Genomic DNA, 13,610 nt, shown 5'->3' on the forward strand with positions numbered 1-13,610 from the left:
GTTTTTGTTTTGTCTCCATGTGAAAAGCATTCTGTCTCTTCATACCTCCCCAGTCTGCTGCTTCCACTTATCCCAAAAAATCTGGGCTGTTATGACTGTGTAACATATATTGGGGGTTGCCATGGTGACCATCCTCCCTGCTGCCAGGCTACCTGTGATTGGCCATGCCAGCCACTGATTGGCTGAGACCTCCTGAAGCTTCCAAAGATGCTCTCGCCGGAAAAAAGAGACGGCAAAAAAATGACACATTGATGGAGTTTTATTGCCGCCTCTTTCCGCCTCCAAATCGCTCCTGCTGTCATCCTTATTTTGATTTATGTATTCCCTGATCTATTTGTGCATTTGTAGCAGGGAACGACAGCTCGGGCGAGGCTCTGGGGAGCGCCTGCAGTACATTTCCTTTAAAAGGCTGAAAGCAGCACCAAAAAAAGTCCTTGTCTTTTGAATCTCAAGTGAAGTCAATGGCGGCGAATCCATGCTCTGAATACACATAGAAAACCATAGGGCCTATTCTTCTGTGAATCAGGGTTAAATGAGGGTTTTCTCGTTGTCATGGGAATAGGGAGGGAAAGACAAGTTGCCTTAAAGACGGGACAGTAGCAGCGTCTTTGTGTCTTTAAAAGAGTCTTCCGTCTCGTCTAGTCAAAGCATCAGATGGATCAGATCACAGTAGCCGCTCCATGTTAATCGGCAAGGGAATAAAGGCATTGGGGAAGCTTGTTAGAAGCGTTAAACAAAATATGCCTGCTAATAGTGAGTTTAGTCACAGTGCTTTGTAGAGGACTGCCTTGAAGAAACGGTTCAAAAATAAATGTGGTTCTAAACTTATATGGCTTGCTTGCTTGCTCCTGTGGAACACAAAATGAGAAATTTTGATAATGTGGTGGTCGCTCTTTTCTAGTGAAGTCTGATTCAAGAGCAAATGACTCTTACGAACTGGTTCTTTTAATGGACTGCACAAGACGACACAAGTTATGGGACTGAATCAGTCTGATGATTTTTTCACAAAATGTACTCACTGAATCAGAGCAGTTACTAAATTTACATTTGATTTACTAGATCACGAGTTATTACTTTATTACCTGTAATTTCTGGTTGCTCTTTTTTTTTTTTTACCAGATTCAAGAACAAATTACTTTTATGAACTGGTTCTTTTAATGAATCGCGCAATAAAAGACTCATGAGTTAATGGTCAGAGTCAATCTGGTGATTCCTTCACAGAATTAACTGAATCAGTAGTTACCAAATTATCATCCGACTCACTCACTGAATCACGAGTCATTACTTTCCAACTCATAATGTGCTGGTTGCTCTTTTCTACTATAGTTAGAATCAAGAACCTTATAAACCAGTTCTTTTCAAGTATCAAAATGAAAGACATGGGTCAGAATCCATATGGCAATTCCTTCACAGAATGACCTCGCTATAACAGACATCTGACTCACTCACTGAATCATTACTTGCAGACTCGTAATGTGCTGGTTGTTCTTTTCTATTTTAATCAGATTCCAGAACAAATTACTCTTAAGAACTGGCTCTATTAATGAAAAAAACAAGACGACTCATGAATTATGGGCCATGAATACATAGCTATTCCAACTGCTTCGACCGGATAATTGAGTGAATTCAACTGAACTGAATTAGTCAGATTTGTGAAAAAAAAAACATTTTAATTCAGACAACCAAATCAGCCGATTCTATGAACCAATTCTGACTCAAAATAATGATTAATTCACGGACTAGACATCGCTATGTTTCAATCTTGAAAGCTTCAGTCCTCCATTATAAAACAGCAACCAGCACATTCTTCAAAACATCTCGTTTTGTGTTCCACAGAAAAGGGTTTTATTCTTAAATAAAACTACAACAAAAATTTCCAATAATTGAAATAAAGTCCAAGTACAAAAACGGGAATTAATATTTATTTAAGCCAAATATACACAAGAGTGAATCAATGATGCCAGACAGTAATTTTTAAGTGAACTATTGCTTTAAGGTACTGAAAGTGTGTGTGTGTGTGTACCTGTGGTATTGTGCTTGAAGGAACTGGAACTCGTCCTTGATGCGGTCGCATGAGTCTGACGTTGTGAACTTCAGCTGCTGCGATGAAGCCTGGAACAAAAGTAATTTACGGCGGTCAATCACATTATTCAGAAAACGTGTCACAGCATCAGCTGGGCATCCAAGGGACGGACCAGAGCTGCGGTTTCAATGCCAAGAACAGAAAAATCCGGCCAAAACAGATGCGGCTTTCTAAACACAGGGAGATTTGTAATCAAGAGTGAATTCAAGTGTACTGAATAAAAAAGCAGCAAAAGAAATCTCGAAGGCTTACTGCTCTGCAACATTCAAAACTCATAATTTAGAAGGCGTCTGTCATGTCTGGAGCGCGACATCACCCGAGGTTTTTGAATTACATGTATTCTGCTTGCAGGTGAGCTTATTTCCCTAGTGTGGGGGCCACACCTGTAGGGAAAATGCAGATGTTATTGCAACTGTTTCGCGCTTTTCAGGGTGGATTTTTCCTAGACTTGGTGACATGTTGGTGGTTTTCCCAATAAGTAACTGTCATACTCGAATTTTGATGAATGCAGGCCTTCCAGCTTTCAATGTAATTCTAGTAATGCTGAAAACAAGAAACCCCAGGACGATCTCTGCTTTTGCCAATGTTTCAAATTCTGGCTACTGAAAATGTGAAGAAATGTGCTACAGTAGAAATGTCATTTTGACAGTAGAATTGACTTGAGTTCACACAGTCACGAGTCAAATGAGCTCGAACCTTTGGTCACAGCGGTGCGCGAGTTAACATATGATTTAAGTTTTGGTACAGACCAATATTTTGTGGAACTATTTTTTTATTGTAAATGAGACACTATTATCAATTTTATTAATATTTTAAATGAGCTTATATAATTAGTATCACTACTACTACCATTACTTCTACTAATACTATTATTATTATTATTATATTAACCAGCTTCCAGAGATTATTATTTTTTTTTTTTTTTACAGTGGATATGACTGGTCAATACTGTTTTGATAGCATATTTTCTATCGCCATTTTTAGCATAATAATAATAATAATAATAATAATAATAATAATAACAAAAACAACAACAACAACACTAAAATATACTAGCAAAACTTACAGATACTACAAGCAGATATTTATATACAAGTCAAAATTTGACATTTTAAAAAATTTGAATTTTTAAATCTTTGGAAGTTGGAAATAATAGTAATAATAATAATAACAATTGTGTGACCTATTTATTAGGTTTTAATTTTTGATCCTCCAGGCCTATCAGTAAAAGGAAGCAAAGATAACAAAAGAGAAACAAATTCGGACACTTGTCATCTATCAGCATGCTGGACTGGTTGTTTTTATTGGGCGCTCTGATCTCTTATGAACAATCGAGCAGCTGATTCATCATGTTATTTTCCAAATTGCCAACCCGTTCTTGACTCCTTTTGAGTGTTTGCATTTTTGCGTTGAAAAAATCCCGAGCCACTCAGATGAAATTCTCAGTACGAGTGGACCAACCTTTAACATAAACTGTGTACTTAGCCCGAGCGCTCTGTGCTCTGCTGCATATGAAAGAGAGGCTTGTGTCAACAGCCAGCACTTAGTGCCCAAACAGTCAATCTTTTTCAGACTCCGCTAACAGTGGCCCTCACATCTCTGGGTGGCTACGGGAGATACGGTTTCCTTAGGGAATGCTGAGGGAATGGGGCAGATGGGGAAAGTTGTTGGGGAGATCACTGGTGTTACATACTTACAATACTTGCTTTCAACAGCAGCCATGCTGACCTGCTTGTTATACATAACGTCACCTAGGATGTTTAAGCATACGCTAAACACTGATAGCGGTTTCCTAAACAAAGAGAGCACTTTAAAACGGTCATTGAAAAATTTCAGATTTGCACATGCTGTGTAAATGAACACGTGCTTATGGGTACTAAAGAAGTTAATAGTGAGCAGAATTATGGTCATTTTTTTGTCATGATTATCAACTTTGGTATTTTGACATTTAAGTGACTTTTGTATTCAAAGCAACTTTAAGTATACTTATTACAAAGTTAACCTTTTATAGAATAATCTAGAGTTAATAGTGCCCAATGGTGTTTTACATTTATTCATTTTTCCAGTTGCTTAAAATCACTTTAAGATAAGTAAATTAACTCTTTAATGTAATCTTTTGAAAATAAATAGCTAAATAAATATCTATCTTTCATACTGTATATAATTAAGCTATGATGCCTAAATTCAATTATAGCATTAAAAAAATATACATTTTATTTTGTTTTGGCCTATCATTTAATATATTAAGAATATTCATATTTATTTATTTAGGATTAAATAGTATATCATTTAAATATGGGCCCATCAGTTAATATATTGATATTCTTTATTTATTTATTTATGTAGGACCAAATAGTATAGTATTTCAATAGAACTCGATCGATATTTCATTTTGCCAATATTATCGGCCGATATGAGCCTGTCGCTGATAAATCGGTTTTACCGAATATGCCCGCTGATATTTTTTTTAAATAAGATATAATGCAGATAAAATGCTTGAAATGGTGTAAATACTTAGTTTGTCCAGCATTGTTTGCTATTGGCGACCTGAATGAAACGCTGTAAAGCTATGGAAAACCATTGAAACTTTGAACGGCCATATCTCCTTAACTTTCAATGGCACGGAGAATCCGCACCAAATTCGGGGATCCCTTCAGCTCAAGGAACCCTCTGGAACGCAATTGTAGTGTATGTCTAGAGGTCATCTTTTGAATGAGACCACCCCCCGCGTCGATAGTCCCCGGGGTTCGGGAGTTACGGGTGGTTAAATTCGAGGTCCGGCACTGACCGATCTAGCGATCCCGGGGGGCTACCGACATGTGGAGAATGGTGTTCGAGAGGGCTTCTCCAGCTGAAGGGATCTCCCGAGTTTGGTGGAAATCTGGAAAAAAGTATGTTCCGAAGTGAAATAAACTTCAATGGAATAAAGTTTAAAAGGAATTTAATTCAATTAAAGATGAATAAAATTAAAATTTACTGTTCTGTTCACGGATGTTAGACTCATTTTGGATAATAGAGTTTATTGTTTAACATTGTTATTGCCTACATTACATATCTCCGTTTATGTATATATTCTGTTTATGTATACTGTATTCTATATTATATATATATATATATATATATATATATATATATATTAGGGGTGTAACGGTACGTGTATTCGTACCGGACCGTTTCGGTACAGCGGAAGTCTCCTTGTTCAGCGCAAATCCCCCCTGCAGCTGATTCTAAAGTTTTCAATAGGCATCACGAGAGTGTGAACATCACTACAACTAGGAAAAAAATGACCGTTATTCAAATGCAGCTCCCGTCGGCATTTAAACAGACCTTTGCTCTTAATTCCGATCGGGCCAACGCTATAGCGAAATCTGAGCAGGTCTAAAAACTGAAACTGTTGTTGCTGCACTTTACACTTGTGAAAAGTTATATTTATTTTTTTTAAATATGAGCAGGCCTACAAGCTGGGATTGGTAATGCTGCACTGTAATCATAGTTATTTATTTATATTTTTAATTATATTTTATTATGTGATATTGGTTTGAGACAGTATTTTATTTAGTGGAGAACTTTGCAGCAGTATTTTATTTCTTATTCTTTTTTATTATATATATATATATATATATATATATATATATATATATATATATATATATTTTTTTTTTTTTTTTTTTTTTTTTTTTTTTTTTATATTTTGTGAAAAAGTGTTTAAAAAAAAAAAAGTGTAAACAAATTGTTAAAAAAAGTTTCTAGTAATAAACAACCTGCAGTTTAATTTGCATTTCTTTCCCTTACTGTACCGAAAATGAACCGAACCGTGACTACTGTTACACCCCTAATATATATATATATATATATATATATATATATATATATATATATATATATATATATATATATATATATATATATATATATATATATATATATATATATATATATATATATATATATATATATATATACACATATATACACATACATACATTACCGCTCAAATGTTTGAACACACAAATGGGAAAGTATTGGAGATATGGCCGTCCGTTCAGTCTTTTGACTGGTACTGTACTATAATCACTGTTGGGAACGTTACTTTAAAAAAGTAATTAGTTATAGTTACTCACTACTTGTTCCAAAAAGTAACTGAATTACTCTATAATAAAAGTAACTCGTTACCAGGGAAAGTAACTATTTGCGTTACTGTAAAAAAAAAAAAAGTTGCTATATGTCAAAGAATTTGTTTTCGATATTTATTGCACGTCAACGGACAGCAAGAGTTTTATCCTGCTTTTATGCGGTGGGGGGGGTGGGGGGTGGGAATGAAAACTTCCTTTTCATTCTTTATGTGCCATCTATTAGGGCTGTACGGTTAAAAATTATAATCACGATTATTTTGATTAAATCAAAATCACAATTATTAATAACGATTATTCTATCCAGCTAAAAAAACAAAAAAAAACTGCTAAAACCAGCCTAGACTTAGTCTTTCAGCTTGGTCAAGCTGGTTGTTCCAGCTGGTATCCCAGCCTGACCAGCTAAGGAAGTGGTCAAAACCCCTCTAAAACCAACCTTCTGACCAGCTTCGACCAGACCAGGCTGGATGACCAACTAAAATCTGTCAACCTGCTTAGGCTGAGTTTAGTTTTCTTTTTTTTATTCAGCAGGGAAATGCAATAACATTTAAGGTGTCCTTTAAACAACCTCCACTGACTATACACTGACTTCATTTAACCAACTATGATTAGGGATGCACCGAATATTCGGCCACCGAAAATTTTCGGCCGAAAATGGCCAAAAAGTGCATTTTCGGTTTTCGGCCGAAACACTTTTATTACCGAAACAACACGGCCGAAATGTTATGATGACGCAAACAGAAACCGCGACCTGCACGTGCACCTGCATAGCGCAGACCACGAGCTCCCCGCGTCATTCACTTCACACCAGTGGGTCTTAATAGAGAACATTCTCTCTATTCTTATTCCTTTATTCGCAGCACTAAAGCGTCTCCTAACAAAGAGATTGAGACGGACCACGAAGTGAAAACAAAGAAAAGTACAGTCTTATAGAGTCTGTTAGCACACGTCTCACTGAGATCTTTTCGGATCCTCCGCACTTCATCGCGAATGTGCTTGATCCGCGTTATAAAGACCATTACTTGGACGCGGAAATATGGCAGAGCACACGAGAAATGCTCCAGGCCGCGCTGGATGCGGAGAACCCGCGTGGAGACGGAGAAGCGCCAAGCGCAGGAGACTGAGAACAGAGCGCAAAAAAAAAAAAGACTCGTCTCTGCATATATAATACACACACATATACATATACATGCATAATATCAGATTGTAGCCATATTTCTGCTAGATTCTTTGCTAGATTTCTGCTTTAATTTGATAAAAATGTTTATTTATGCCCTGGCCCTATTTAAATACACTCTCTCAAATATTTCTCAAATGTCAGGCAGATGACAAGCTCAACTGCTCAACAGCTAGATGGTTATCTGTCTGAAGTCCCCATCCCCAGAAGTGATAACAGTCTTGCCTACTGGAGAAGTAATGCACTTTCTAGTACTACAGAGAAAAATTTCAAATGCTCTTCACCTAAATGCACTTTTTATGAGAGAACAGTTAATTTTAAAACCTTTCTGCAGGCCAGTAGGCCTGTACATTATTATTTAATATACAGATGAGTGGGATTAAATTTTAGTTTGAATTTTATTTTATACTGTGCATTGTTGCAATGTGCTTAATAAATATTTGCATAATTTGTAATTATGCATTTTTATGTTTTTTTTAATAATTTATGTAATTGTAATTATCTTTGAAACTTTAATATTAATTTATGCAATTGCAATGTTTTAATTTTAGTAAAGTTAGTACACGGTCATAGCAATAAATGCAATGGTACTAATAATTGGGATAATTTCTTTCGGTGTTTCGGTTTCGGTTTTCGGCCTTGGTTTTCTCTTTTTCGGTTTTCGGTTTCGGCCAAGAATTTTCATTTCGGTGCATCCCTAACTATGATAATACAAATCTCTTGGTTTTGGTTAGTGTTTTGTCATCTGTATTCACATTACATTTTGCAAATGGGAAAAAGCCACTCAGATCGCACAGTAAATTTGCTCAAAAATCGTGAATTCACACTGAAAACTAACATTGCCATGCCATTTTCAACACGAAAACTGGTAAAAAAAAAAAAAAAAAACTTTAGAAACTCTTAATATAAATTCCAGCAATTCCAATATATGTAAATTTATTGTCAAAGGGAGGAAAAGCACATTTATTCCTCAAACACAACAGATCCATTATTGAAACTCAGTGAAAGTTTGATCATGACCCATTTGGTAACACAAACAGTACAAATGGCTTGTGAAAACACACACATTGTCTATATGACACTTTCATGTAAGCAGAATATCGCTGTGGAGAGATCGCTAAACTCATAGGCTGTTTTCATATCATCATCAGCACTTGTTCCGCCATCTCTGTTTTGGGGCTTAGAGCTCTTTTCATCTGGCAACCACAAGCATGATCGCTAGTGAAGACTTGTTAGCAATGTATGCACGTTAACGTAAATGCCAAATTAAAAACGTTTCAGGATAAACAGCCAAGCTGGGTCTAAACCTGTCATCCGGTGACGACTGGACTTTTGATGCTTGTCAGGGGCAGGATGCGCAGCACTTAGACTTGGAGCAGGAGAGCTACTCCGGCTGCTACTCGCAGTACAGCCCTGTCAGGCGCAGCACAGTCATTCTATTCTACATCACTCACCGATCAAATCCAGTTCTGTGATTACCGCTAAATCGCCATCACTTGCTTTCAAATTGAGCGGCATTTGATAGACAGAGCCGTAGATCACTGATAAATTATGACAAAATAACCATCTCGACAATCATTCAGGTAAACGCAGTCAGTTATGTCTCTAGTGAATGAAAACAGTAGGGGTGACAAATAGTCGACGATTCGATGCTTCGATTCGAGGAGCCTGATTCGACTACCAATCTCACAGTCGAATATTCGCGGGCTCTTATGATTATGCCATTCTGACAAATGCTCACTCTACTGGTCATCTTCAGCGCGCACAGCTCAAAACAGAAATGCAGAACATTAATAATTACTGTCATATAGGCTAACTTTATAATGAGAGCACTACTGTAAAAATTTTGAATTGTTAGGATTTCGCTGACGTTTAGTGTTAACTATCTTTTAATCAAAACATAAAAACATTATTTACCCCGTTTGTATCTGCGAGGCATTTGTTACACATTTTCCCTGTGTGTTAACATCAGTAGTTATGGCTGTTGAATGTCTGACTTGACTCAATGTGTTTTGCCCCGCCCCCAAGCATATGATTCGACCATCAGTCGAATATCAGGAAGATTCGAAAACCCTAGAAAACAGCTGAGAAAGAAATGGGATGTGATGTGTATCATTATAACAGATCTGTGCATCAGGTCTTAAAGGGACAGCAGCCTATAAATACTGCTACTGTAATTAATGATCATCAAACACCAAAACATCTGTGATAAAAATCTATATTTGATTTATACAGTAAACACTATGCAGTGTTATTTCCCCTAATTATTAAATTTCTGTATTTGAATACTACAAACCTTTTTTTGCAGCATATTGTGTTGTATTTAACTATGCTTGTAATTTGTGTATTTGTTATTTTTACTGGCTGTTCTCTTGTCGCTTTAATCATGTTTAAACTTTCTTAGTTAATCTAGTAGTATTTGCTGTGGTATCAAAGAAGTACTTTGCTATAAGTAATAAATGGAAAGCAAGTCAAATTTGTATTATTTTTATTTTCTTGCTGATCCGAAAAATTATCTGATCCGTGTGTTTTACTCCTTAATATCGGTATCGCCCCCACAAAAAAACATATCAGTCGGGCTCTAAATTTTAATTTCGGACAATCAGTTAATATACTGAGGTCATTTATTTATTTATCTTTATTAATTAATTTTTTTAGGATCAAATTGTATAGAATTTCAATATAGGCCTAACAGTTTTTTGGGGGTGGGGTTTTGAGCTAATGAATCACAGCTTATGTTGCCACTGTTGTCAGATTTTATTGCTAATTTGAAATAAGTTATTGAAACGTGACATTTCACACAGGAGATTTCTGTCTTTTTCCCATTCACGTAAATAGGAGCTATACTTGTATAACTGGAAATAGCTTCTCGGAAATATTGCAAAAAATAGCAGCTGACTGAACTGACTTTCTTTAAAAGTGATTCATCGCTCTTCTCTATCAATTGATCTACAGAACTGCTTTATGGAATTCAAACCTGCAACCTTTTGGTTACCAGACTAAATCTTTAATCACTAAGCTACACCAGCCTTAATAAAGTGACGGAAACCTTTAAGGATGCAAAGCTTAGTCTAATGATTTTCAGCTTTAGAGCAAATCCCATATTCACTTAAAAAAAGAAAAAGAAAAAAAAGAAAAAGGAAACCACACACAGATGCACTCATGCAGCACAAGAGCCAAAATATGGGACAATCCCTAATTTGACTCTGCTTCTGTGCATTTCTCCTTTGAGATGCAATTAAACCATTAAAAGGCTTTATGCGCTGGTGGGCAAATTGTAAGTCTTCTGTGGCTAAATGGGATTCATCATTCCCGTAATTTACAGTTGTGCCTCCCACCCCAGAGTTTAACAGAAAAAGAAATGTTCTAGAAAATTCTTTTGAAAACTCTAATGTTGGCAGTTTTTCCCATCCCAAGGGATTACATACAAAAGCCCAGATGTAGTTATCTGAAGAGGAGAAGAGAGTCTTTACACTTGAATTACAGTGAATGTGGTTCGGTGAAATGGCACCAAACCAAGAGGCACTAGGATCACTACAGCAAATCCTCACCCCCAGTCTTCCTGTATCTGATGCTATGTTTGGAATAACATACTACTACTACTACCATTTCTGCAGTATACAGTTTGTATACTATGCACAGCACATACAAATAGAATATGCAAAAGACTGTTACATTAGCCAAAATGTGGTGTACACAACAGTGCATGCTGTTTGAAATACTGCATCCTAACTTTAACCTCCATTTCTAATTATTCATTATTTGAACCAACAGGGCTCCAGACTAATATACAAGTCCTACAGATGGTGGATATCATTTAAATAAACAATTATCATAGTTGTCAATTTACCAATTTAGCGTGAAGTGACCCATAAACACATTTGTTTAATAGTAAAGTGTTTGCTTTAAATTAGCGCTCAGTAATTTTACTAAAAATCTGATTTAAACAGGAGTTTTTTGTTTTTTTAATTCAGTTACAAAAACTGTAGATTAGCCAGAATTGAGTCCCGAAAATAAGACTGATTACCCCTTGGTTAACTGCTAGTTCTTAAGACACGGTCGTAATATAGAGGCTAGATTTATGCAGCTGGCCCCAATAGTTCTTGGTTTTGGGGTGTATATAATTTATAGTATAACTGAATGGGACAGTGGTCTAGGGATGCACCAAAATTTCGCCTGCTGAAAATGATCGGGCAAAAATCAGAAATACCATTTTTGGATTTTGAATCGAAAGGGAAAAATCTGTTAATGTTCAGTTATGTTTTACATTTGAAAGAGCTTCTGTTATGTTGAAGTTTTTGTCGTTATTGTACAGAAGAGTAGAGCTTTTGGTTGTGGATTAGCTTTGCTATGCTAGTGCAGTAACAAGTTTTTTTTGTACTTCAGCTATCTAGCTGTATCCAGTCTTTTAATTGTGCAAACTATCTCGTAGGCAAATACAAACAGGACTTAACTCGAAATCACAGACACTTTTTTTACATTTATTCAGGTACATTCCATTAAAGAAATTAAGCCTTAAAAACTACTCAAAAATATTATGTGTAATATTGTTATGCTTAATTTTTGCTTATGCTTAAAAGTAGATAGTACATACCATTTTTACAGTGTAGTAATTACATTAGACTTAAAGTATAGTGTTTCTTCACAGTAGCAGAAGCATAATGGGGACTACTAAACCGGAATCCACAATGTGAAATAATGGTGGTAGCTAATCATGTTTGGGACAGGAAGCTGATTTTGATGATTATCCCTTCGACCCAGCCTAGGTTATTGCAAACCCTCACCCCCTTTCACTTTGAAGGGAATGGTGTTATCCCACTTCCTGATGGGAACCGTCAGTCAAGAAAAAAAAGTGTACAGCATGGCAACTCACGATTGAAAATTAAAAGCAGGCAGGTCAAGGTGATTGCGAGATTATAGGCAGAACAGTTGTAATCGTGATTGATGCCATGTTGATAAAGAGCTCGGCATGGGTCAGAGACTCCGGAAGACAGCCGATTACTCCCGACCCTGTAACAACTGGCACGGCCGTGGGAGGCGAGCAACTGCCCACAAATAATGACCCCTTGGAAAGAACCCTTTAGATGTATGGACTTCTCGGTTTAAGCAAAATAAGACCAGACTGGTTGATTAACATTCAACTGTGAGCCAGTGTTATTTTAGTATTATTTATTTACAACAAGCATGTAGAATTTTATTTTATTTTTTTTCAGTTTCAATACTTTTATTTTCATTAAGTTTTTCTTATTTACGCTTTATTTCAATTAAAGAAAATGACTGTTTATTCATTTCAGTTGAGAATAGCAACACTTATGTGAGTTAAATACAACTTCATCGAGAGCATCTGTGTACATTCTTACAAATACCAAAGACAAAAAAAAAAAAAAACTTCTCTAAAAATACATGTAACATGATTAGGGCTGAAACGATTCCTCGAGTAACTCGATTACAAAAAAATGATTGAGGCAAATTCCTCTGCCTCGAAGCCTCTTTTAATTTATTTAAAATCTCACGTCAGGTTCTTTCGCAATTTTATTTTTTTTTTTTAATGTGACAACACGTTTACGTCAGCAGGAGTCAGCAGTGTTTTGATTTGAGGGCGCGAGCAAACGTAAAGAGAACGTCGTGGCGTGTGTCCATTGCAAGATAGAGCTGGCATACCACAAATAGGGCCCTATGATTTCCGCGATGCAGAAAACGCAGAGGGAATCGCGGAATCCAGTCATAAAAACGGATTTTACAGTTTAACGCAGAATGGCACGGACATTTGCCAAATTATGAATGAATTAATCAAAAATAGGTCATTGCACTTACATCAAATCACGATATGAACTAATATCTGTAAATATTAAGCCGGAACAGTCTATTTAAATATGAATCCTGCATGTTCTGCGTGTCTCTGTTATGAAATGGAGCAGAAGCGCGTCTTTATTCATTAAACACACGGAAGCACGTGTGACACTCCGGTGATTTCAGCGTCTGCTGTCTCACTAAATAAGGACGTGAACACATGAACTACATCTCCAGAACTGCTCTGAGAGTCACTTCATGAGCATTTGACCGTTTGATTTGAGTAAAACTAGCGTCACATCACATACACAGAACTGTAAAGGTATGTCAACCCGTCAAAATAAAAGTCCTGTTAAGTTTAAAGACAAGTATTTGCCAGAGATGTATTACTATTGTTTAGAGCTGAAACAACGAATCGATTTAATCGATT

General features: G+C 36.2%; 1 protein-coding gene across 2 annotated transcripts in view; it reads right to left on the reverse strand.

Annotated features, from left to right (window-relative positions):
- Nucleotides 1-13,610, reverse strand: part of LOC132131992 (TLE family member 5-like) — a 32,725-nt gene that overhangs the window by 8,135 nt on the left and 10,980 nt on the right. For both annotated transcript variants that reach the window (XM_059544200.1, XM_059544199.1), the window contains exon 2: nt 2,024-2,112. In XM_059544200.1, coding sequence (XP_059400183.1) covers nt 2,024-2,112 — 89 coding nt within the window. The remainder of the gene's footprint in view (nt 1-2,023; nt 2,113-13,610) is intronic.

Source organism: Carassius carassius, chromosome 48, assembly GCF_963082965.1.
Source record: "Carassius carassius chromosome 48, fCarCar2.1, whole genome shotgun sequence".
NCBI classification, from domain to species: Eukaryota; Metazoa; Chordata; class Actinopteri; order Cypriniformes; family Cyprinidae; genus Carassius; species Carassius carassius.